We start from the raw sequence: 25635 nt of genomic DNA on the forward strand, positions 1-25635 counted from the left end.
AAGAAAAAGAATTTTACTAATTGCAAGATCCAAAACACCATAGTTTTGCTGCTATAAGATTGTTTCAAGCAAGTCTAGTGGAGTTGTAGCACTCCTTAACGAAATAGATCAAGGTGGATCAGTAGCTGTAGCTTAGTTAGATTTTAACAAGGAATTTGATATGCTATATGGATACGGAAGAAACAGAAAATCTTTGGATTTGACCCACAGATAGTATAATAAATAAAGGACAGGAGGTTTGTACAGAAGAGAGTAAGCTCAGATGAAGGTCTGGTAACCAACAGAGAACCTTGGGGATCAGTGGTTAGTTTCAAATTGGAGGGGGGGGGGTCAATAAAAGGGGTGTCAGATGTGATTTGGAAGAGACTCGATACTGGAGCATGATATGAGGGGCATCCATACATTGGACATGACCTTGGAAGAGAACACCATGGAATTTGCTGATGCTATATAAATAAATGATGATGAGGTGGGGGATTGCTGGTTAGGGCAGAGCCAGATTTAGACCTCATAGGGCCCTAGGCAGGATACTGTTTTTGGGCCCCCTCCCTGAAACAATCCATAGCACTATATTTTTGCAGCCTACCATATACCCCTATAGTTACGTAGATATGAAAGCATGTGCCGCCGCACAGCGGCGGCACGCCGCCAAAGGAGGTGAGGGCGTGGCTTGCATCTTTGGGGGCGTACCTAACATGTGAAAAGAGCAAGGCCACCCTGCTGCAGAAAAATGCACCCCTAAATAATTACCAAGCAGTCCCGTTTTGTTAAGTAGTTGGGTCAAAACAACATAATAAATATTGAAGTCAGGGCAGAAATACTTACTTAAGTTGTTTGCAAAAATAATACGCATAAATCCAAGTATGTGCTCTTGTCACTTTTGTCCCTCTATCATCACACTGTGCCCCTTCATTGTCACTTTTGCCCCTTCACAATATCACATGTGCCCTTTCCCCCTAACCTCTGTGCCCATCACCATCCCAACCTCTGTGCCAATCACCACCACCACCAATGTGCCAATCACCATCACCACCTCTGTGCCCATCACCACCTCTGTGCCTCTTCACCATCACCACCTCTGTGCCCATCACCACTTCTGTGCCCCTTCACCACCTCTGTGCCTCTTCACCATCACCACCTCTGTGCCCTTCACCATCACCACTTCTGTGCCAATCACCATCACCACCTCTGTGCCCTTCACCATCACCACCTCTGTGCCCATCACCACCTCTGTGCCTCTTCACCACCACCACGCGAGTCGGGGGAGGGGCCGATTTTTTTTTTTTTTCATTTTTTTAAAAATTACTCCTGTCCCCCCCAGCTGTGCCCCCCGAGAGCCGCTAGGCCCTAGGCAGGTGCCTAGGTTGCCTAGCGGTAAATCCGGCCCTGGGTTAGGGGTGTGGCTAAAGGCGGGGCTTTGTGGAGTTTTGTCCCTAGTTCTTATCTCAGAAAGTTGTGACGTATTAGCAGCACTTCGTATAGTGCCTGAACTGTGATATCATAGCGTATGGAGTGTGTTTTTTTACAGGCCTTGTGCTGTTTATCAGCAAAATGAATCACATTAAGAACAGATTCTGTGTTATGCTTTCATCCTCTTTAGTATTCCCATTAATCAGCTAATCTCAGATGGAAAAACTGTCTGGTCTATGAATGAATGCACAATAAAATAAGCTTTGCTGAATGTAGCTGAAAGAACCCAGTGTTCATGTTCCTGGTCTGCTGACGTGTTGAGGGGAATTGTATTTTGTAGTCAGTTTACATTCACACAGTAAAACATTCACTTGGACACACGTCATTCATTGTGTTTAGATGAAATCAATGAACTCAATACCATTATAGACTGGGGTTGTGTCGGTATACTTATAGGGGCAACAGGCTGACTCTTATTTCAACACATTCTTCCAAATCATGGTTTTATTTTCTCATGTGTATCTGCCAGCATAAAAATGTATCAATTCAATTACTTCTTTTAAATGGTATATGCAGCAATGCACAATGATAACCAGGAGTAGTGAAGACAGAAGAGAAGACGGTGCCGCGACGGTGAGCTAGCAGTAAAAGTTATCTGATGTCTGTCTCACCAAGTCAGACACTTCTAACCGTCACTGTCCTCGTGAGATAACTTTCACAAGTTGAAGCAAAACAATATTTTCTATCGCTGTGAGCAGTGGCAATAAAATATATTAGTTATTGCCGATACCGGGGGGACTTTCATAAACAGACTCGTAAGTAACTCTGTCTCCTGTACAAATCCACATAAACTGACAATGCCATAAGACATTTCCCATAATATGGTCTATTTTGTATTATAACCGCAGGATACACATGCTCCCTTTGAGGCGAGGTCAACGCTGCGGCACAGATCACTTACAACCCTGTTCCCAGAATGATTGCCCCAATCTCTCTCTGCCCCCCTTCTCTGCAGACCAGTCAGACCCATTTCTTTTCAATTTTTTCTTGTCTACCCTCTTCCTCCTTTCCCTTTTCCTTTGTTCTTCTCTCTTCTCAGCTCTTTCGGTGGACCCACCCCCAATATTTAATTGAAGTGAAAAAATAAATGAATAATGAAACAGATGTATGCAAAGGTATCAGATGTGGTTGCACCAGTATAAATCTTCTAGTAGACGTATAACACCTATCCATTTATATGAGCGAGATCATGGAATTTACGGCAACCGTTCTGAAACGGCTCCTTATTAAATGAAACGGTGACAATGGTTCGGGAGCAGCACATAATTTCCCCAATGTAAATTAATTTTTATTTCTACTGTGTCACTTGCAGCATAACAGCAGAGGTAGATGCTGGAGGGCTCCTTCCTGGTGTTGTCTTGTAACCAAAATATTAAGTTCCTCTAAGTGGAGTGAAGGTAATATATACAAGGAAAGCATAGAGTAATGGAAACATAAACATATTTTTACTCAGTTTTCAGTTTACACACAGGTTACAATAGTACCAAAATAACACCAATTCTGGATGAAACTCCAATAATCTTCTGTGCTCGAGAAGAAGTCCAGCAGAATAATTAGGGAATGTGATATTTTATTTCTGAGTACTAAGTTAGCCAGAGTCCATGGCTGAATATCTAATTAACATTGGATATTTATTAAATACTTGCCAACTTTTATGACCAGGCCTCCGGGAGATACTGTCACCCTAACCCCGCTCCTACTATAAAATTACTAAATTTGTGGTGTTACATTGTGGGGACGGAGCTTAAGGATGCCATTGTGCCATTAAGCCATGCCCCCTTTATTCAATGCTGCCATTTTCAGCATTTTATAGTAGGGGTGGACAATGGTGATGCTGTCGCGTCATCACCAGGCCCCCCTATATAAGGATCAGGGAGATTGCCTGCTCTTCCAGGAGTTCGGGAGGACCCCCCCGAAATTCGGGAGCCCCACGGAAATTCTGGGAGAGTAGGCAAGTATGATTTATTATCTTGGTCCTGTATGTGCACAACGAAAATCCTGCCCTTTATCAGTAGTTGTGTATCCAATCAGAAAGGATAATGAATGTCTAAATTGTCTTATCTATATATTGACATTACTTTGTTTATGTAAATGCGAGACTATCCATTGCATTATACTGTATGACATATATAGTGCAGTGTTAGCTGGTTAAAAGTAGTCAAATGATGGGTCAGCTTTTGCTTTTAACTGCACCAACTTGAATAAAAGAACAGGTCTGTAGAGACTAAAGGACCTTTCTCTTATTGTATTGTTGATACTGCAGATAATTTATCAGATGTCACATGATCTATGCTATGTGATACATTGATCATACCTTATACAAGACTAAATGAAGACTACGAAAATATTTATCTGCACATAAAATACTCAAAAGCTACCAAAAACTTTTACTAGTGCAACTAACAACCCCCTCCACCTTCAATGTACATTCAAACTCCTGGCTGTAAGCCTTGAAGAATGAATGCACTACAGGTGCCAGCAGAGGTGTCTGTGCCCTAAATGACAGGGGTAAGAGTTATGGCACCATAAAGTGTTGGTAGCTGGTGTTGGTTGAACAAATAAAAAAGCTCTGTGGAGTTCTATAAATCCAGCAACAACTACAAGAATGTCTGAACCACAAGCATTCTGTTCTCAGTTGAATAAGTGAACTGGCCAATCAATTACTTTGTTTTATTCCAACTAATTTGCATAATATTTGGTTTCATGGCATACCTGTTTTCCATCCAGTGTATACAGACGCTTCACCACTCCGGAATCCAATTTTATGGCATCAGTAATATCAGTGAGAACTTGCTCAAAGGAGTGGGCTGTTTTCTTGTTTAGCAGAATCCGGACGGCCTTACGCGGCTTCACCCCGCTCCTGATGATTGTGACAAGCTTTGGCCTTATGAAATCTTTGCCCTCTCTTCCCTCAGAGGTGCTGGGCTTGGGGGCAGCAAGCGGTTGAACTGCGCGGGGGATGGCAGTTGTCTTCACATTCACTGACCAATTGGGGTTTACATTCTTTGTGTACTCCAGTTTTTTAAAAGGCTCAATAGATCCACATATATAACTTTCACCTGAAAGAACAAAACGTTGTTACTTCAGTACTCTTCAAGTTTATTAAAAATGAAGGAATAAGCATTTGATTTTGGAGACTTGTTTGCTATTAGAATATAACAACACACAACAACAACAAAAACATTATAGGTATGAATTCAGAATATGTGTTATAATTTCAAGGGACACTTTGCTGGAAATTATGTGTCAACCTGCATTCAGAATCCAAGTGGTATTACCCAGATTTGTCGGGTTCCTTAGACTATGAACTACTTATCTCTGCTTAGAAATACTTGGGTTATACTGATAAATGTTAAAGTCAAACAATTCAAAACAATAGACCATTCTTATATAATAGTATTAGCCCTTTATAGCAATAGTGTTTTAATCGATTCCAAGTGCTTCACATTTGGTGTCTGTTCTGCTTTCCTCTCTGTTTCTCTACTGGCTCCCTGTCAATCTAGTAATGATCGACGAACTTCCATATAAAACCTAACATTCCTCTGTTCCTCCTACTTCACCAATATCTACATATATGACCTGAGCACTTCTCTGCTCCTCTCCGAGCAGCCTTCTCTCTACACATGTCAGTACTATTGTTCTATCCCATTTAAAGCCCTTTCATTCACTTTCACTCATTGCTCCTGATCTTTAGCATGGTCTCCCCCTGAAGGTTTACCTGGCAACTTCCATCACAAGTCCCTGCTGAAGCTTCACCTCCTCAATGAAGTCACAAACTAGTCATACTGCACTTTAACACTGCCCTGTGTGCACTGGATATCAAAATTGTACTTATAATTCTCCCGAATATGAATGTTTTCCTATTCATTTTGGGAGTCTCCACCCTTCTTTTCTATTGACAGCGAAAATGCCTCTGGTGCAACCCATGTATAATCAACAGACTGAACTAAATTGTACACACATATATTATTATATATATATATATATATATATATATATATATATATATATATATGTGTGTGTATATATATATATATATATATATATATATATTATATATATATGTATATATATTATACAATTTATGTAATATCTATATGCATGAACTTATGTGATAATAGAGAAGGAAACATATATGTGTATTTGGAACTTTACATGTTACACTATTTTTAAATACTTAGCACTTGTTTTAATAAATATCAATCAACTGCAATTTAGGTATATATTACTTGTTATGATATAATTCTTACCTATTATTAGATCATTTTGATTAACCAATTATTGTGACACTGCAATCTTCAGGAACAGGCTTAATAAAAAGTATACAAAACATTAATTCATCCTTCTCACCTTCTTGGAGATAATACGCAGCTTGTAGTTGCTTATAGTGGATGCAGTACACTACGGAATTAATGTATTTGTAAATAATAATTATAAGCAGTGGCTGTGCAGTTATATTTATACTTACTAGACCTTTCTGGGGTAGGCCTGGATATTGTAATGTCATGTATGACATTATGACACATGAATACTAATTATCTGATTAATGAATTTTGACATGTAGATGGTGGAAAATATTAAACCATACATCACATTATTCCTAACTGGAATAATGAGACGCATTAGACCAAATTTGCCCACAACCTGTTTCCCACAAGTGCACTCCCATTATAATGTCCTGCTTTCTGGATCTACAAAACTTAGGCTATCCCCATGAAACTGTGACTGTTGGAAGGTAACACCAGTCGCTAAAGGCTAACCTCCCCACAGACAAAAATATATTTCTGTTGTATTAACTTATTTAGTGTAACCTCAGAAATATATCACATAACATACTTGACTATTTCATAAATCTGTTAGTTATGTGGACTAAGAAAAAAAGAACATATTTTAGAATTTTAAAATAAGCCTTTTGTTTCATAATCAAATCAAATCTATTAAATCTTTTGTTGTGTAAATGGTCAGCCAGAGAAGATTTCTAACTGTACTTTCTTCTCTGCCTCCCTCACAGTATCTCACTGCCGGTCACATTTCTGTGTCTGACCTCTTCTCTTAGTATAAACTCATACTTCCCAACTCTCCCTGAATGTCAGGCAGACTCCCTGAAATAGGGGTGATCTCCCTCCCTCCCTGAAGAGTCTGGCATTCTCCCTGATGCTGAGCCAGTACAAGACGTGGTTGGCTTCGCCATCTGTGGCAGGATGACACAGTTCAGAAATTGTGTCCTATGTCCATGTAATGTGCCTATGGAGGTGGCCATTTTCATGGAGACCAAGATTTAATCAAAGACCAACAGGTAAGACAACATGACTTCAGTAATGGAGACAGAAATGTAAAAGACACTTCAGTCTCTAGAGATTCATCTGCTGCTTTTCTTTAACGCATAGTTGCCTACTCTCCCGGAATGTCCGGGAGACTCCCGCATTTCTGTGAGGGCTCCCGGGAGAGCAGAGCAACCTCCCAGTTCTCGCCCCCGCAATAGATAAGTTGGGGGGCGCTTAATGACACAAATATCGCGTCATCTTAGCCAAAATAATTTGATTCATCAAGCCCTGCCCCCGCACGCCCACCTCCCCGGGATCTTACCGAAGCCAACAAGGAAAAGTTGGCAAGTATGTACAAACTTTGTCTTATGTTACTCCACTGCCGGTCACTTTTCTGTGTCTGACCTCTTCTCTTAGGATAAACTTTGTCTTATGTTGCTTCACTGCTGGTCACTTTTGTCGGACTGACTCTGCTCTTTACAGTTCTTCTATTTCTTTCACCTCATCACCCTCCTTCACATTCCATTTCCCTCTCCGATCTCTCCCTTGAGCCTAATGTGGGAAGGTGGACCCGTATGTACCTCTGCATCTGAAGGGGTGTCGCTCCAGTCACATGAGTGTGTTAGGGAACGTACATGCCAGAAATATTCAATTCCTCCATCCCATATACTTCAGAGGTGGCTGTCTGACATGATCAGCCCCAAGGGACAGCAATGCAGCCCAATTTTTTCCTGCCCCTTATGTCTGTAGAGGCGGATCAGAAGCAACTAAAAGCAGGTAGGGTACAGTAGGGCCGCCCACAGTGTATCTTGATGCAGTTATATCTAAACAGCTTTGTGTTGCACAAACTATATCAGCATATGTGCAATTCAAAATACACACCAAAGGCTGCAACTTTGTGGCCGTAGATTTAGGCCTATGCTCAAGTCACATAAGTGCAGCCTACTCTACATGTGGCCCTTTATGTTGAACATGTTAAGTAGTATGTTGTTTAATGATGCTTCTTCCCTCTGTAACTGAATTCCATAATCCTGCAGAGATGCTCAATTATTTTCCAGTTATTTAAACACAAACTACAGCTGCAAGCTAATTTTTACTGGTCTAATTTAGCAAAAGAAAGCAAATGACATAAAGATCTTTCTAGTTTACTGCACAATCTCAGCATTGTGTAGTTCTAAGGGTGAAAACTGGCACAGATGCTTTTATCAGTTCATGGATCAAAATGTCAAGGGCCAATGAAACAGATTATTACAAATTTGCTGACTGCTAAACGATTGCAATAGAATATAATTTTAATGCCTAGACTTTCAGACTTAAATAGTAGCAAAAGTGATGGTGGAATAGACAAGGGGGGGTTAGTGTACTTAATTTAATAGTAAGAAAAAATAAAGATCAGTAAACCAAATGCCAGCCTGTGCCTTACATTCACACTGGTTTTGAGTTTGTATGGCTCCACCCCTGACCTCAGCAGTATAATCTGTGTACGTTTAATATAATGTGTGTAGCGAGGTCATGATCTGATTACCCAATAGATTGATCCGGCTGCAGCCTGGGGCGCTGAGTCCTGGGGTTTCACGGTGACACCAGAATATATATTTTTTTTTATCATTCCCATATACATATATATATATATATATATATAATTTTTTTTTATATAACTGCCAGGTGCTCCGGGGCTAGTTTGCTGGCAACTGACATCAAATATTGTCAGGTGCCTGTCAGTGTGGCCACGGTTCCTAGTCTGTTCTCGCGAGATTACCAAATCTCATGAGACTGGATTAAGAACTGTCCACACTGACAGGCAGCTAGCAGCAGTCAGATTTGCTGCCAGGCTGCCTGTCCCTGAAGAAGAAGATTTCTGCAGTGCTGGAGAAAAGAATAGAGAAAAGCAGAGCCTGAAGATTGCTGCTGGAAAGGAGGGTAAGTGACATGTGCTCTTGGTGGGGGGAGGTGGGTCATGAATTGGACACTAGGGGGGGTATTCAATTGTTAGCGTTAGCGGAAAAAAACGAGCGCTCAAAAAATCTTAGCGTTAATACGGTAATTACTCGCAGAATTTCATTTCCGTGAGTAAACTACCGTATTAACGCTTTTCTCGCGAAATATTACCGTATAAACGGTAATATTTTTTGAGCGCTCGTTTTTTTCCGTTAACGCTAACAATTGAATACCCCCCTAGGAGTTAAGAGACATGTTTGCATACATCCTTTTAATGGTCAAGTGGAAGGTATGTGGGGAGAGCTGAGTTAGATGATGAATTGGCTGGGGGTGGGTGATGAATTTTGCTGGGGGGATGGGTGATGAAATAACTGGGGAAGTGGGTGATGAAATTGCCAGGGGGTCATGAATTGGCCAGTGGTGGATGATGAAATGCTGGTGGGGAGGGCATGATCTCTGTTTTGTGGCGTTCACAAGGATGCTCTCTAAAGAGCACCCTCAAGAACGCATCCTCATGAACCCTGAGCATTATTCAGGGTTTGTTAACATGTTGCATTATAATACAATTTTTGCACATTTTCAACACAGGACCCCAACTTTCCAGAAGATAGATTAATAACAACAAAAACTGCAAGAACAAGAAGAAATAGCTAGAACAGATGAGAGAATCTGTCTAAATATGAAACCTGGAGAATACTCCTGTATCTTCCTTTAATGATGTAAGGGGGAAGAGGGTGCTACAAGTGTATTAGCCTAGGGCTAACCCTTAATCATGCCCTGAGTGAGGTCTTAGTACAGGAAGTTGGGTAGGACAGTGCATTGTGTGAGGTTTAGTGTCTATGTAAGGGTACTCCTATAGTCAGTGTTGTACATAATGTAATGTGTGAGACATCATGGCGTCTGTAAGATTAGCAGCGTATACAGAGCAGGGGTGGGTTGTACTGTTTTGTGTAAGTGTATTCCTGTGTGGTTCTTTATATAATATGTTAGGTTTAGTGTCTAGGTAAGGGTACTCCTATAGCCAGTGTTGCACATAATGTAATGTGTGATACATAATGGCGTTTGTAAGATTAGTAGTGTATACAAAGCAGGGGTGGGGTGTACTGTTGTGTGTAAGTGTATTCCTGTGTAGTTCTTTATATAATAAGTGAGGTTTAGTGTCTATGTAAGGGTACTCCTATAGACGGTGTTGCACATAATGTAATGTGTGAGACATTATGGCGTTTGTAAGATTAGTGGCATATACACAGCAGGGGTGGGATGTACTGTTTTATGTATTGCTGTGGGATTCCTTATGCAATGTGAGGGGTTAAATGGTTTGTTTGAAGGTATTAACATACAGTGTCGGTTATGTTCTCCGGTGCTTCATGTCATGTTATTATTGTAGAGAGTGGGGAGTATTGTAATATGCAGAGGTCTAGTAATGTTGTTTTATGCAAGAGTTCTATTATTGACAGTTAAGGAGGTAGCATTATATATGTATACCTCCCAACTGTACAGATCAACAAGTAGATTCTCATACCTTTGCAAACATGTAGCTACTTTTTTGTAGGCTCTCAATCATTAATTAAAGGCTTCTTTGCACTCTTTAAAGTAAAATGTGAGCAAATAGTGAAAAGCCGCAACATTCTCTATGCGGTGACTCAAAACTACAACTACTGTGATGCACTGTGCAGCGTCAGAGAAAGTGTGAGGTGCATATTCCCATCCAATAGTGATGACTGGGACAGCAGGAATAAATAGCTTGGTAGTTGTACAATATAGGAGGAGGGCAGGATATGACATGCAACTATTCGGTGGTAGACAAGGAGGCAGAAGGAATAAAAATGGACCAAAGTTTTCTAAAAGTAGAAAACGGCTTTAAAATAAGAGAGTGGGAACCAGTAAAGAATTTCATGCAATAAGCCTGCTGTACTGGTTTGTGTGTGGGATGGAGTGGTAGTTTTGAGAGTGAAGGACATAGTATAACATGTGGGTTTGTGGTGTATGTATGAGTCTTAGGGTAGAGTGTTTGGGACACAGTATAATGTGATGTTTTAGTGGTCTGTAATGACATTAATGTAAATAGAGGGGGATATAGGATAATGTTTGTAGATTACTGCTGCATGAATGTAGACAGAGGGGAAGATGGTGTAATGTATGGACATACATTTTACGCACGGTGCGATTTACTAAAGGCCAAACCCTACATAAAATCTCACATTTTAAGACTGCGCAATTTAAAACCACCATCCTGACTTTTTCAAATGTCAAGTATCAGAGGCGGAGCTAGCGATCAGTGGGCCCCAGTGCAGCGAGGGAACTGGGCCCCCAACTCTGTACATCTGTCATGCAGTGGACCCCAGTGCAGCAAGGGAACTGGACCCCCGACTCTCTGCATCTGCCGTGCAGTGGGCCCCAGTGCAGCGAGGGAACTGGGTCCCCAACTCTCTGCATCTGTCGTGCAGTGGGCCCCAGTGCAGCGAGGGAACTGGGCCCCCGACTCTCTGCATCTGTCGTGCAGTGGGCCCCAGTGCAGAGAGAGAACTGGGCCCCGACTCTCTGCATCTGTCGCGCAGTGGGCCCCAGTGCAGAGAGAGAACTGGCCCCCCGACTCTCTGCATCTGTCATGCAATGGGCCCCAGTGCAGCGAGGGAACTGGGCCCCGACTCTCTGCATCTGTCGTGCAGTGGGCCCCAGTGCAGAGAGAGAACTGGCCCCCCGACTCTCTGCATCTGTCATGCAGTGGGCCCCAGTGCAACAAGGGAACTGGGCCCCCGACTCTCTGCATCTGTCATGCAGTGGGCCCCAGTGCAACAAGGGAACTGGGCCCCCGACTCTCTGCATCTGTCATGCAGTGGGCCCCAGTGCAGCGAGGGAACTGGGCCCCGACTCTCTGCATCTGTCGCGCAGTGGGCCCCAGTGCAGCGAGGGAACTGGGCCCCCGACTCTCTGCATCTGCCGTGCAGTGGGCCCCATTGCCTCAATGCGCCCCTTGCATGGCATCTGCCGTACCAATAGTAGATCCGCCACTGGCAGGTATATAAACCGCGCAATGTATTATGCTGCGATACAATTACAATCTTGCAAGGTGCATGGTGCTGTACTGACTTGCACAGATATGTATGGGATTTCCATATTTAATGAAGGAGACTTGACGCCCAGTTTAGGAGATCTTGCAAAGCTCACACCGTTGAGCTGTCCCTGTCACATACCCAGACAGCGCTGCTTCTGTCCACCCTTCAAGGTGATACTGCAAATGGAGAGAACATGGAACAGCAAGAACATTTAAGGGTAGACCAAGACAGTTCCCAAAAACAGGTCCCAAGCAAGAAAAGACAATTTGGGGGGTACGGTGTGGCACCCTAACTATGGAGCACTGCCATCTGTCACTTATAGTTAGTACTGCAACACAAACATAATTCTAGTATTAGCCCCTAATCTCTATATCCAAATCTGTCTAGTAAGAGAGAGAGAAGGTGGTTAGGTGAGAGTTGGATGGGTGTCTTGTTGGAACCACTTTTACTTTCTGTTAGACTTCCAAACACAGTTTAGTATTGTGGGGTAGACTTATCAAACCTTCTAAAAAGGAGACAGATTCTAGAACATTCTAGAAAATGATAGCTAGAATCTGATTGGTTGCTATGGGAAATACCTCCACTCCTATTATTTGGGGGGCATTAATTGTTAATCCATATATACATGAGGAATGTGCCAGTACAAACGTATGATTTGTCAGTACATATTTATACAGTTTTCACTGTTGTTAGTCAATGAAGATTCAACAATTAGACAAATGCCTCAAATTAATTTGCAGATCAAAATTAATAACATAACATTCTTATTTACTACAATTCACTGTAACTATTTTAATACTTTTGTAATAATTTAATAAAATAAATAATGAGTCATAAAAGCCTACTAACTGCAATCAGATATAGCTTATTTATAATCATGCACAGTGGTTGTAACTAATAGCAGAGAACTTGCACCAGACTGCGCAACTGAATGGTCGCTATTGCCAAGTGCTCTAGCATAGAAGTTTGTTAATAAATATAACCCCTAATTTGTCTATCAAATTTGGAACTATTGTAAATGGGTTCGACTTGCTAATGGTAAATAGCTAAAATACAGAAAGCCCATTAACTTTGTTTACATTATTGTAATAAGGTGCAGGCAAACACTGAAATTGCATGCACAGTTTTGCGCACTGATTAATGTTTGTAAATGTCAGAGAGCATGCTCAGGAGTAAATTGTGCCAGTCTGCTGGGAAGAACTGCAGGTCAGGAAGCACAGGGTATTGTTGAAGTCAGTGAACTACCCAATTTTTGTGCTTCTCATTTATTTTTGAAAATATATTACTTGCTAAAATATGTGATTTGACAGTTTAGCATATTAACAAATAGGTTTCATTTTTATTTAAATACCAACCTTCAACTAGCTGATCCAGGGAGATGATCTTCTTGTTTCCATCCGCTGTGTAGATAGTTCTCACCCCCTGGGGTAGATTGACATTATCGGAAAGAGTTCTGGTGAGATCAGCCAGGAGAGCCTCAAAAGATCGGAAGCGGTCAGCGGAAATGGCGTAGACAATCCCTTTGAAATATCGGTCACCATTGCGGTAGAATCGGACTTTCTTAGCTTTCTTCTCTGAACTCAGGGCCTGCAGAGTACGGGTTCGGTAAAAACTGCAGTGGGCACTATGGGTTGGGCTTGGCAGCCCATTGGCTCGGGACCCTCTACTGTACCTTTGCGCTTTATCACGTTCGTCAAAATGCTCAAGTTCCATGTCTCTCCCCAAGGACATTATTGAGATTCTGTAAAGAAAACAGAGAAAAGTTTTTCAATAAAGGACTAGAAAAAGAACCCTCATTCTCTACATATATGCAAGTGATTGACATGTAATTGTTATAAAGCACTTATCGTGGGCTGCAATAACAACCTCACATTACCCACTGTTGCTATTTTTGTAGCATTGAATGACTAAGACCGCTTTTCTTATATTTACATGTATATTTGGCATTGAATCATTAGTGAATCAGTTTCTCATTTAAAAACTAATATAATTAAACGGCAATAGACATTTTGTTTAAACAATGATCTTTCTTCAGTGTGCTATTGAAAATAAGAGAAACATTCATTTTTCAGAAAAAAAAATGCCATACAGCAAAACATCTGCTAAAATGCAATTTATATCGAACAAAAACATTCCTGCTATACATAATGTATGACATGTAAGTAATTAAATATAGAATGATCAGAACAATAGGCATGTCCGATTATAAACAATGAAAGAAATATCAGTTTAGTGCAGTCACAAACCTCCCAATGTTCAATGCATTCATATATTTTGTTGGATTCATAGACACACACCTTCGTACATTTATGTATACAAGTAATCATAAAACAGTTTGTCATACATAGCCCAAACACCAAAATGTACTGAACACATAATCATATACAGGCTGGATACATTAATAAGTTTTGGAGCCAAACAGAGAGCCATGGAGAAATCTACCCATACAGTTCTGTGCATCTGACCTAAAATGGGGACAATAAAGGTAATTGTTTATGTTAGTTGTGTGACAGACTAATTTATTAACAAAAAAGCGCCGACGCATATATGGGCTGTAATAGCACATATGTAGCTGTGCAGGTTAGACACATTACTGCACTTAGTTATACCCCAATATGCCCCAGTTATGCCATATAGGGTGAAATTCAAGGGGGATAAAGGGCATTTAGGGGTCATTTCCAGTTTAGCCAGAAATGTCAACCATTTTTGTCCTTGCAAAAGGACAATTTTCCTGGTACTAAGGAGGTTCCAGTTATTGGAAGACACCCTCTATTTTTAAAGTGATATCTCAGGCACAGTTTACACAGAAACGCACAATTCTAGGCGTATTTCAATCTATGTAATAAAAACATTCAAACTCACAAAGTGGCACATGTAATAAAGACAGTCCTGGTGCACCCTGACAATCATGATTCATTTAATCATCAGGTCAGGTTAATTAACCTGTCAGTCATGATTCATTCTCCCCCCTCCGCTCTATACTCAATGTGGCCGCAGGACTCATCTACCTCTCACGCCCCTCCTCCTCTGCCTCCCCTCTCTGCCTTGCCCTACACTGGCTCCCCTTCCCCTACAGAATTCTTTTCAAACTCCTCACCACCACTTACAAGGCTCTCTCCCACTCTACTGCCCCTTATATCTCTAACCTCCTTTCCATTCACACTCCCGCCCGCTCCCTGCGCTCGGCCAATGACCGCCGCCTCTCCTCCACTCTGATCACCTCTTCCCATACCAGAATCCAGGACTTTTCCCGTGCAGCCCCCCTTCACTGGAATGACCTCCCTCGCTCCATCCGCCTCTCTCCTACTCTGTGCTCCTTCAAACGTGCACTCAAAACTCACCTCTTTCTCAAAGCCTACCAACCATCCACTTAACCCCCATCTCCTCCGCTCTTTCTCCCCTCTCCCCCATTCCCTCAACTGGCTCCTCTTGTGCCTGGTCTGTTTAACCCTCCCTTAGGATGTAAGCTCGCATGAGCAGGGCCCTCTTCCCTCCTGTCTCCTTACCCGTTCTTCTGCTCATGTGTCTATTGCATCTGCCTGCCTGGAGTTTCTGAAGTATTGGTACTTTTTGTTTATTGTTCTGTACTGTTATACCCTGTATAGTCTACTGTTAGTTCTGTGTGCGGTGCTGCGGAAGCCTTGTTGCGCCTAACAAATAAAGGCTAATAATAAATAATAATAATAATAATTTAAGATGTAAATGTAAATGGAGGGTAAAACAGTAATTTAGAAAAAAAATGAAAAAACAAGAAAATGAGTGGGGTAATAGGATGGACTTCCAAGGGATATTTTTATTCTTTCCACCATTCCACGATGCACAGTTCCACTAGGACCCTCAAAATTTCTCACTTGGTGCCTTCACAATGTTTCATCCCTGCCAGGATATCCATATATATCCATATTTTAGAGATCTGCAACATAGTTGTTGAATTGTGGGCTGAAGCTCTCAATGTAATTTGTTCTATACTAACCCATGAGGCTCCTCATTTTTCTCTCAAACCACTAAATTATTTACTTAGTAGCATCATCCAGGAGAGTAAATAGTAATTTGGGGCCACGTGCCAAAATTTGAAGGTTACCCACGGCTTCTAGTGAGAGACACTCTCCCCTCACGTACCTTACTGGGTCGAGCCACTCTATAATTCTTGGTCACAGAGGAAGCGTTCTCTTTACCTCTGATTTAATTTTGGAGCCCTAGCATGCTGGCCCGCATGCACAGCATTCTGGGGCGTCAAACGCCTTGGGGTGTTGGCGGTCTCATAGCAGGGAGTTCATTAAGCTCCCCGACTGCAGACACCAAGCTATTCCCCTCTGAGAACAGATGTCAGAGGGAAGCGGGGCCACAGAGCTGCATGGGGAACAGTTACACAGACGCTAAGTGTTACATCTCAGGATAAGACATCACTTGGCTTAATCAGCTGTACATTTATCCTGTGACTTCAAAAAAAACTGTATTCCTGTGGTTTTTTTAGTTGACTTAATACAAAGTACCACAGTGGCTCCTGCATCACGTAAAGTCATTGCTCAAAAGATACTGAGGGTTCAAAGAGAACTTGCATTGTAAATGGAAGTCTCCCTTTACAAGGCAGCGCTGCTTTAAATTTAAGCGCTGAAGACGCTGAACTCGCCGGAGTTGAAGAATCCGGAGCTTCATACATTTACCCCCTGGGATGCCTACTCTGAGACTGATGAGGTTTTAGAACAATATTCCTCACCATTCCTGGGTCTTTCCCTTCTAGACATATTTAAACATGTTTCAGCAAACAACTGTGACATTATTTAGCTCAATTATACACATTCCTTGATATATTAATGTCCAAATGAGCTCTCTTGTTCTATAGAGTGCATTATGTATTTACCCACAAATGTAAATATATGTTTCATACCCAGCATTAATAACCTATCAATGATTGCACATTAGTGGACTTCTACCCTTCCTGCTGTCTATGGGCTATGAAATATATATTACATTTATAAATATTACTGTCACACAGTAAGGCTTTTGATCTTTGAGCTATAGTTCTCAGGATTTTTGTTTTGACACTTTGAATCCATTTGTAATCCTATGAGATATGTCACTAGTTTGGCTCCCTGTCCGTTGCCAGCGTCGAGGGATTTCTCTGCTACAAAATCAAAGTTCGCCCTGTAGACCCTTGAATTTCAAGTATGTGACTGTGGTTTGAATTGACTGCAGAACAATGCTCAGACTTAAAATGAACTGATGCATATTAAAAAGTGATGGAGGCATGTACAGTATGCACGTCTTAATCAGTAATAAAAAACACATATATTAATGTCCTTATAATGTCCTTGCAATGTGAGCTGCCTTGGGAACCTATATTGTAAATAAATACAGTGAGCCATGTACTGAAAGGGAATTTCCACTTTCATCTATCTGTAATGTATAGGTTCTACAAGCCGTCCTACGTCCTGCAGAGCTTTCTCTGCCTGGCAACCTTATTCATGAAAGATTTATATCTACCAGGTAGCTGTTATTAAATGTAGTACTAGTTCCGCTCTGACCGTTTTGCCTGTCACTACCCAATCTTGTTTTATTACTTGGTCTGTTCCCAATTGTAAAGTGCTTATAATGTATAATGTAATTAATAATAATAATAAATATTACTGCTGTCCTCCAGTCTACAAGGGTCAGGTACCACTCATCATCATCATCAGCAATTTATATAGCGCCACTAATTCCGCAGCGCTGTACAGAGAACTCACTCACATCAGTCCCTGCTCCATTGGAGCTTACAGTCTAAATTCCCTAACACACAGACCGCATGAGGCTAAGGTCAACTTAATAGCAGCCAATTAACCTACTAGTATGTTTTTAGAGTGTCGGAGGAAACCCACACAAACACGGGGAGAACATACAAGCTCCACACAGAATTGAACTCATGACCCCAGTGCTGTGAGGCAGAAGTGCTAACCACTAAGCCACCGTGCTCCATTGATGGGCTATAAGAAAACTCACTGATCCTTTCCCAGAGTCCCCTCTTTCAAACAAGGATGCCCCGCTTATTTTGTGTTAATAAAAAAAATAAATAAATAAGAGACAATAATAAAATTAATTTAAAATGACTGGCATGACCTGGCACTGAAATGACCTGTAATAATCTATGATCCTAACAATCAGCCCCACAAGTTCCTCATATGTGCAAAAGCAGGGTCCTCTATACCATCTATCTCACGTCTGGTTCCATCTTGTCCATTTTGTAAGTAATTTATCCCCTATGCTATGTATAACTTGAGTGCTCCTAAGATGGCACCCAACCCTCTACCCTCTGCCTCATGTCTATTGCTTGTCTTCGGTCATTTTGTTCCTGATGTCCCTTACCCACAACTTGAGTGCACCCAAGATGGCTGCCTAACACTCTACATCAGCCAAACAAAGCCTGCTTTCTTTAGTAATACTAAGTGTTATTTCATTTTCCATTTTTCTTTTTTTTTTTTTACTTTATTATTTTCATTTTGGTGAAAGTGGAACTGGAAGCCTATACAGGTTCCACTGCGTATGTGTGAAACCCCAATGTCAGGTCACACAAGTGCAGAGGGACCCTGCACTGGTTGGTGAAACGGTAAGAGTCCTTATACCGCTGCCAGCCAGTATCACCGGGGAGCTGCACCGGCTAAATTTTATTGTTAAATTGAGCGAAATAATTAGCGATAGAAACTCTTCCATATCACCCACCCTTGTTACATAGATCCATTTTACACCAATACAGTGTAACACAATATTAACTATGTAACAAGGCTGAATTAAAACCCTGCTGTGGATTATTTCTAAAACTGCCCATATGTGCAGTTACCAGTTTTACAATCAAATTCTTAAAAGATCTTTTCATTAAACTAATTCCAGACCTGTTAATATCCATATAGAGTATCCTTGAAGTTTTTAGCTGTAAAAATGTCAGGTGGCAAATACGTGAAAATAAATTCCACGGCCTTAGCGATACAGTTGGCATCTTTGAGTGACAGGTGACCAAAATTAGATGGAAAATCACATTTGTGAATGATCTTTTGTGTTCATTTGGGACATGTGTCACAATTCTTGTTTGACATTATCAAATATGATCATATTCAAGGTGTGCCTGCAAGTATTATCACAGGGGAGCAAGACTCGACTTAGCAGCCTATTGGAAACATTTTAAAGGAAAAAAATGCAGGTAGCCCAGTGACCAAGCCTAAGGTAGCCCACTATGGGACCTTCTGCCCCCCTGCCCAGCCAGCCCCTGACCACATTGAAATTAAAAGTCAGTGCGTATATGAGCGCCTTTAGAGCTGATGCATCGTTATTCTTGTGGCTATAACAGTGACAATTCCATGTAAACCTTTTCACAACAAACTTACAGTGTTCTCATCATCTTAAATCAGCGGCTTAAGAACTAGGCCAACAAGACCGCTGAGACCTCAGACAGGTGTCTCTGTTTTCACAACAAATGACATCCAGTTTGTTTAAGACCTGGCAGGATCTTTGGGAGATATCAACGTATCACTCGGGTAGACACTTTCCAGCTTTGAAGAAAGAAAATCTACTTAAGGAGGTAGCCACATAAATAGTAGCTGCTTATATAACTACTTGGGTTTTGTGGCAATAATATCAAAAGGACGCTATACAGATATTGTCTGGACATTCAAGATACTGAAAGTATGTGATCTCTGTACGTTTCTAGGGTGATATCTCAAACATGACCAGGTTGGGAATGACTTTCTTCCATGGTCAAGAGCCTTGTGCAGTGTCAGTGTGACCTCGGAGCCATCTGCTAGTAAACAATAGCCCCTTCCTCTTGACTAGCCCCTCTGAATAGACATTGTCTTTATGGCTGCACACATCTGTGCATGTTGCATATGTCCCATTGACCAGTTTTATGGGTCTGCATTTATCTCTCTCTCTCGTACCTGAATGGACATTGGGCATTTGATGCAGACAAGAAGTCCAGCTCATATGGTTTAACGCTTTCATTATATTCTGACACATAGAACAGCTGGTAAGTGCATTTGTTGCATAAAAAGTTGGAGCATTTGTTGGTAATTATACAACCTGGGCCGCAGCAATGACCTTCCCATAGGGAATGACTTAATAAATTATTGCCTAAAAACTGACATTGAATGGTATTTTCATTGATCAAACCTGTACGCTATCACCTCTAATAGGGTGTTCCTACTGCCATAGTCGTCACTTTATGACAAATAATGCTATGTATGCCAACTAAATTGTTTTCAAAACAAGACAGGTATATAAGAAAAAAAAAAGTTGAAGTGAAATTAAAAATGTTGATTTCTGCTAAACTCCCTAAATGAAGCAAGGGCAGATTGGTTTGCACAGTGTATTCTTAGTAGACTCTAAGCTCTTGTGGCACATATTGTGCAAACAATTCATGATTTTACCTGTAACACTGAAAGTATACAGACTGGTTTCTTTTTCCAGGCTGTCCTAGACATTGTAAATTAATTAGATCTAAATGATATTTAAAATGACCTACACGGTAACATACCTCCCAACCTTCCTGATTGAGGCGGGGCAATCTTGGGGGTGTGGTCATCCTGTGTCCCACTGCTGCAGAGACCAACGTTGGGTGGTATGCGGTACATACAACATTGGTCTGGCCAGTGGTGTATCTACAATGGGTGCAGGGTGTGCATATTTTAGGTGCAGAGGTGCAAGGTGTGCACCATCATCATCATCATCTATTTATTTATATAGCGCCACTAATTCCACAGCGCTGTACAGAGAACTCACTCATATCAGTCCCTGCCCCATTGGAGCTTACAATCTAAATCCCCTAACATACACACAGACAGACCGAGAGTGAGGCAGAAGTGTTAACCACTAAGCCACCGTGCTGCCCCATATAATGAGTGCATGGGTGCAGGGTGCACATATAATGGGTGCACCGATGCAGAGTGCACATATAATGGGTGCACCGGTGCAGGGTGCACATATAATGGGTGCATCGGTGCAGGGTGTGTATATAATGGGTTCATGGGTGCAGGGTGTGCATATAATAGGTTCAGGGTGCGCATATAATGGGTGCATAGGTGCAGGGTGCGCATATAATGGGTGCAGGGTGTACCTGTACCTGAGTGTACCATTGTCGCCCACCCTGCACCCAGAGCAGTGACATCCAACACCATATTTCTGGCGCTTTCCTCAAGCCAGTCAGTGCCACTGGTCCCCAGACCGAAGAGAGTGCCGGAAATATGGTGCTGACGCCTGCACAGAGGATAGCGCAGACTGCGGCACTCTGTCTTCATGTAAACGCAGGGAGTATTTTTCCTGCGTGAAAAAAAAAATAACATTTGCACCCCTTGCATTGCAACATGGTTTGTCTAGGTGCAAATTTTCATCCTTTAGCTGAATTTACTCCTAACTGTAAATGAGACTCATAAATCTAAGACATCTCCCACAGTGAATTTGTAAATAATAAAATCCTATGTCTGGTATTCAAAGACAAACCACTATGGAGTTATATCTAAAGAATGTACGTTACTATAGTAAACTAGATGACTTCTGCTTCTTCAGATGAAAGGGAATAGAAGTTATTTGTGTAAATATGATACATATTTATATAACATACTGTACTGAAGCTGGTGCCAGGCACCCCCCCCCCCTTACTGCTGTCTACCAGGAGGTAACAACGTGCGCACGTCCCGGGTTCATTACTCAACGGCAACCTGGGTGTTTATGGAGATAAATGTTTGGTGCAATCCTGACTTTACTGCAATGCTCTATACACTGCTCGCTATACTGCAGCATGTTCATATGAGGTCTGCTACATGGATCACACGGTTTATCAGATGATGTGTGTGGATCATAGCATGTATCATAGGCTTTCTATGCAGCACAGCTCAGTCACTGACGTCCAAAGATACTTCACACGTTTATGAATCCATGTAGAATCAACAATGAAAATGTATTCACTTGTTATGTATTATTTCCCTCTCAGTGACTAGGCTAGACGGATATTTTAACCCGCATTCATAACAATGAGTCCTGCCATGTGGTAATGGGCAACCTGACACACTTCAGGGGGCAAAAGGGAGGCCCTCTAAACTTTAAAAGAGTCGCTCATTACCCTTAATAAGCTAAAATAATACATTTAATCAAAGAAAGAAACATCTATCTGTAACAACATATCAGCTGGCATATTAAATAAGTGTTACAAGGTATAACAACCAAATGTTATAATAAAGCAGGAAGGACCTGGGGGCCACAGGTGAAGGCTCGGAGCGCTGAATGGGACCTGAGGGCCACCTGTTGCCTACCACTGTCCTAATGTGTCTCTGTCAACTACACATCATATTTGCCTATTTGGACCTCCCAGAGGGTAAGGCCAGGGAGAAAGTGCAGGGGGTGGGGGGGAGGCTAACACAATTCAGGTCACCATGGCGCTGCTCCTAACTGCACAATGCTGTGATTGGTGATGTTGTGCAGAGGGGGCGGGGTCATGGTGATGTAATGGCTATTATCAGGCCCCACCCACCGCTGTGCAATGGTGCGACCCTCTCGGGAGTTTCCAGGATATTCCGAGGTAGTAGGCTGTATGCTAAACAGAGGAGGCCGCCATTTTGCAGGGTGAACTGTTCCAAGAAAATGCCACCTATTAATTAAGTAAGATTATCCTGCACCCACAATATGCCAGTGTTCACCATGTGTAGGTGACGGTTATACTGTGTATAAATTTATTTAATCAGTATAAACTGTCATTTCTGGAAGTCATTGGGGGGAATTCAATTATCTGCGAAGTATCTCATGGACGTTTTGGAGACACTTTGCGGCAGAGGTTTGAAAGAAATCTCTGTTCATTTTTCGCAAGGAAGAATGAGTGGATATTTCTACTGTAATTGCCGCCACTCTGCGCGTGAGATGTCCATGCGCCATATCGCCGCCAAATGAATACCCCCCCATTGAGTGGCTTTAAAATTGTCATTAACTTAACTAGAAGTTACCGCCTTCCTGTCTGTGTACTGTAAATGCATGATATAATAATCTATCCATTGCTGTGCAAGAAATAATGTGCAGAACACTTACATCTAAGCCAAAATTTTAAATACTGTTCCCTGAGGGAAGTTAGCAGGGATCAGGTTTAATTAGAAAGGTACCATATGGACAATTCCCAGGTTTTGGGGAAATTGTGAGCTATCATGAATTTTAAGCAGATAAAGAGAAAATAGCTGCATAAGGGTATATAACAAGTCTGCTGAAGCGTGAAACAATAAGGTTATGTAGGGTTATATCAGACATATTTACAGATACACTACATCAGACCTTTAAATCTCGAAATCCAACAGAGAATGAATTTCCATTTTATTTTTATTAAGTGATTTTCTAGAGCCCCTGAGGTAAATGTTTGTACCAGATGGCATGCCTGTCAGTTAGTTTTATACTACAATCATTTGCATGAAGGCAAACTGAGAGCAGTGTTCCATCTAAAACTGAGATTTGGAAATTAAAGAGCTAACAACTAAATGTAATGAGAAGGTTCCCCAGCTGAAGAGCCGCATTGGTCAATCTGCTGTTCAGAGCAACCCTGGACAATAAAGTTTTATTGAGAAGTTTTGTATTACCATATCCTGTCCTGGACACAAGGCTTTAGGGGGTAACAATGGAAATTTTACAATGGACCAGTGGCATAGCAATATAGAATCTCTGAGCCAGCTATTAAACAGGTAAGGATGGTATTTACCGGTAATGAAAGAAAGCACCAAGTAGCTTTCAGCCTATGTAGTACAAAGGTGTTGCTCTCCAACACTGTAAGGAACTTTATAATGCAGATGAGTACCGGAAGGTTAATAAAAGGACTCTCATTAAGAGGTACTGCTATTTTCTTAAGAGATGTGGGATAACAGAAAATTCAAGAGATATATAATCTTTATACATACTTGCCAACTCTCCCGAATGTCCAGGAGACTCCCGAAATTCGGGTAGGTCTCCTGGGCTCCTGGGAGAGCAGGCAAATATCCCGCGAATAGCACCTGCTCCTCAAAATGACGCAATTTGCGGTGAATCGCGTCATTTTGGCCCCGCCCCTGCGTCAAAAATGGCATTTTGTGGTGGGGGCGGAGCCAAAATGACGCAGAATACCGCGCCGCGCCCTTCCCACCAACCACGCCCCCCCGCCTGGAATCTCCCGAATGAAACTTGCCAAAGGTTGGTAAGTATGTCTTTCTATGAATACAATGTTCAGTAAATTAGTAAGCACAATCAGATAATTCATACTCTCAGACAATGGGGGATGTTATATGAGTTTTTATGGGTAAGATCATGGCTGGTATAGACCTTGTGTGCTTTAGTAGCTGAGCCACCAGTACATGAGACCCCGGATAGGTCAAACAATACCACTGTTTTAAGGGAAAATACATATCTAATTCGTATTAGGCAGCATTAACCACAAGGCTTCTGGTTCTCACCTTCCAACACAGCCCATTTCTTCCTGTAGCGTTACTTGGCCATCGCTACATTACTCTAATACGCTATTCTCTGATGTCCGGGCAGCATGAATTACTCCCTCAAGGTTTTGGTAGGAGAGAGTCAGACATTGTGCAGATTGACAGCGAGAGCTGTACTGAACACAGGATAGCGGACAGGTTGAATAATCCTCTATTACAAATTAGTTTGTTGAAGAGGAGTTTGTCTAGAATTATAGTTTAAGGTTATATATATGATTTCTATGTTTTATGAAATAAAATTTATTTTAAGTTTATGGTATTCTTTGTGTTTTGATCTACATACTAAGGTATTCTGTAGATACAGGGGGCCTGATTCATGTTCCGACGCAACCTGCACGCAACTTGCGTTTAAAACATGAGCACGGAACCTAAGCGTAGTTCCAACCGTTTTCAAATCCAAGCGGATCTCACTATACATTTCCATTTGAATCTGGGTGTAAGTACGCTCTTCCTAGACGTTACTTGTCCTATGCAGACAGACAGAACACAGTGAGGGATACGAACATGCATATGTGCAATATAAAGTCCTATCAGAACGGATGAAAAAAAAATATTTTATAAAATAAACATCTCATAATACAACAAATATTACTAAAAATGTGGGATTTTTTTCCATCAGATACATAAATCAGAGTGTTCTTAATGTGTACACTACATACAAGCGTTTTTACAGTCTTTCTTGTATACAAATATCTAAACATACACTAAGGGCCAGATTTACTAAACTGCAGGTTTGGAAAAGTGGAGATGTTGCCTATAGCAACCAATCAGATTCTAGCTTTCATTTATTTAGTGCATTCTATAAAATGACAGCTAGAATCTGATTGGTTGTTATAGGCAACATCTCCACTTTTTCAAACCCCCAGTTTAGTAAATATACCCCATAGTCTTTATCGTGACAGTCAGAACTATCATTTGGCCCTTACACCTGCCCTGTACCTGGTGCAAATTTCACGGCTAAAACAAAACTTTAGAGAAACCCGGGACTTGAATCGGCCGCACTTCTGTCGGACTGCCCTAAGCTCGCCCCTTACTGTACATTGCCTATGTTGGTCCTTCCCACCCCTGTTCTGCCCATGACCTCCATAGGCAGCAATAGTGTCATTTGCATTCTGACTTGAATTGGATACAATTGTGTTCATTGGCGTAAGGTCAGTTCCTGAGCATGCGCAGAGTTATTTAATGCAAATACGACACGCAAATGGAATTACGTCTGAACATGACTCAGGCCCAGGATGTTTAAAGTACAGTATTTTTAAGAAACATATTTAATTTATGTTAAAGTAACCCTGTTTCACCTGAAAGGTGCTTTCTGATTACGCACAATACTGTACTGGCATCAGATAGGTCTAGAGAAGTTCATTCAAAGCAAAGGATTATAGTTTCCTTCAAGATAGTTTCATGGGAAATAACCAATGTTATACTCACCGAAATATTCTACATAGCATACAC

The 25635-nt window shown here is 41.5% G+C and overlaps 1 protein-coding gene across 3 annotated transcripts in view; it reads right to left on the minus strand.

Annotated features, from left to right (window-relative positions):
* DCLK1 (doublecortin like kinase 1) overlaps positions 1–25635 on the minus strand; it is a 311215-nt gene that overhangs the window by 273690 nt on the left and 11890 nt on the right. For all 3 annotated transcript variants that reach the window (XM_075198997.1, XM_075198998.1, XM_075199001.1), the window contains exons 2-3: positions 13084–13469; positions 4183–4529 (exon numbers count right to left, since the gene is read on the minus strand). In XM_075198997.1, the coding sequence (XP_075055098.1) occupies positions 4183–4529; positions 13084–13459 (723 nt within the window). In that variant the 5' untranslated portion in view covers positions 13460–13469. The remainder of the gene's footprint in view (positions 1–4182; positions 4530–13083; positions 13470–25635) is intronic.

The sequence above is a fragment of the Mixophyes fleayi genome, chromosome 2 (assembly GCF_038048845.1).
Source record: "Mixophyes fleayi isolate aMixFle1 chromosome 2, aMixFle1.hap1, whole genome shotgun sequence".
In the NCBI taxonomy this organism is placed as follows: domain Eukaryota; kingdom Metazoa; phylum Chordata; class Amphibia; order Anura; family Limnodynastidae; genus Mixophyes; species Mixophyes fleayi.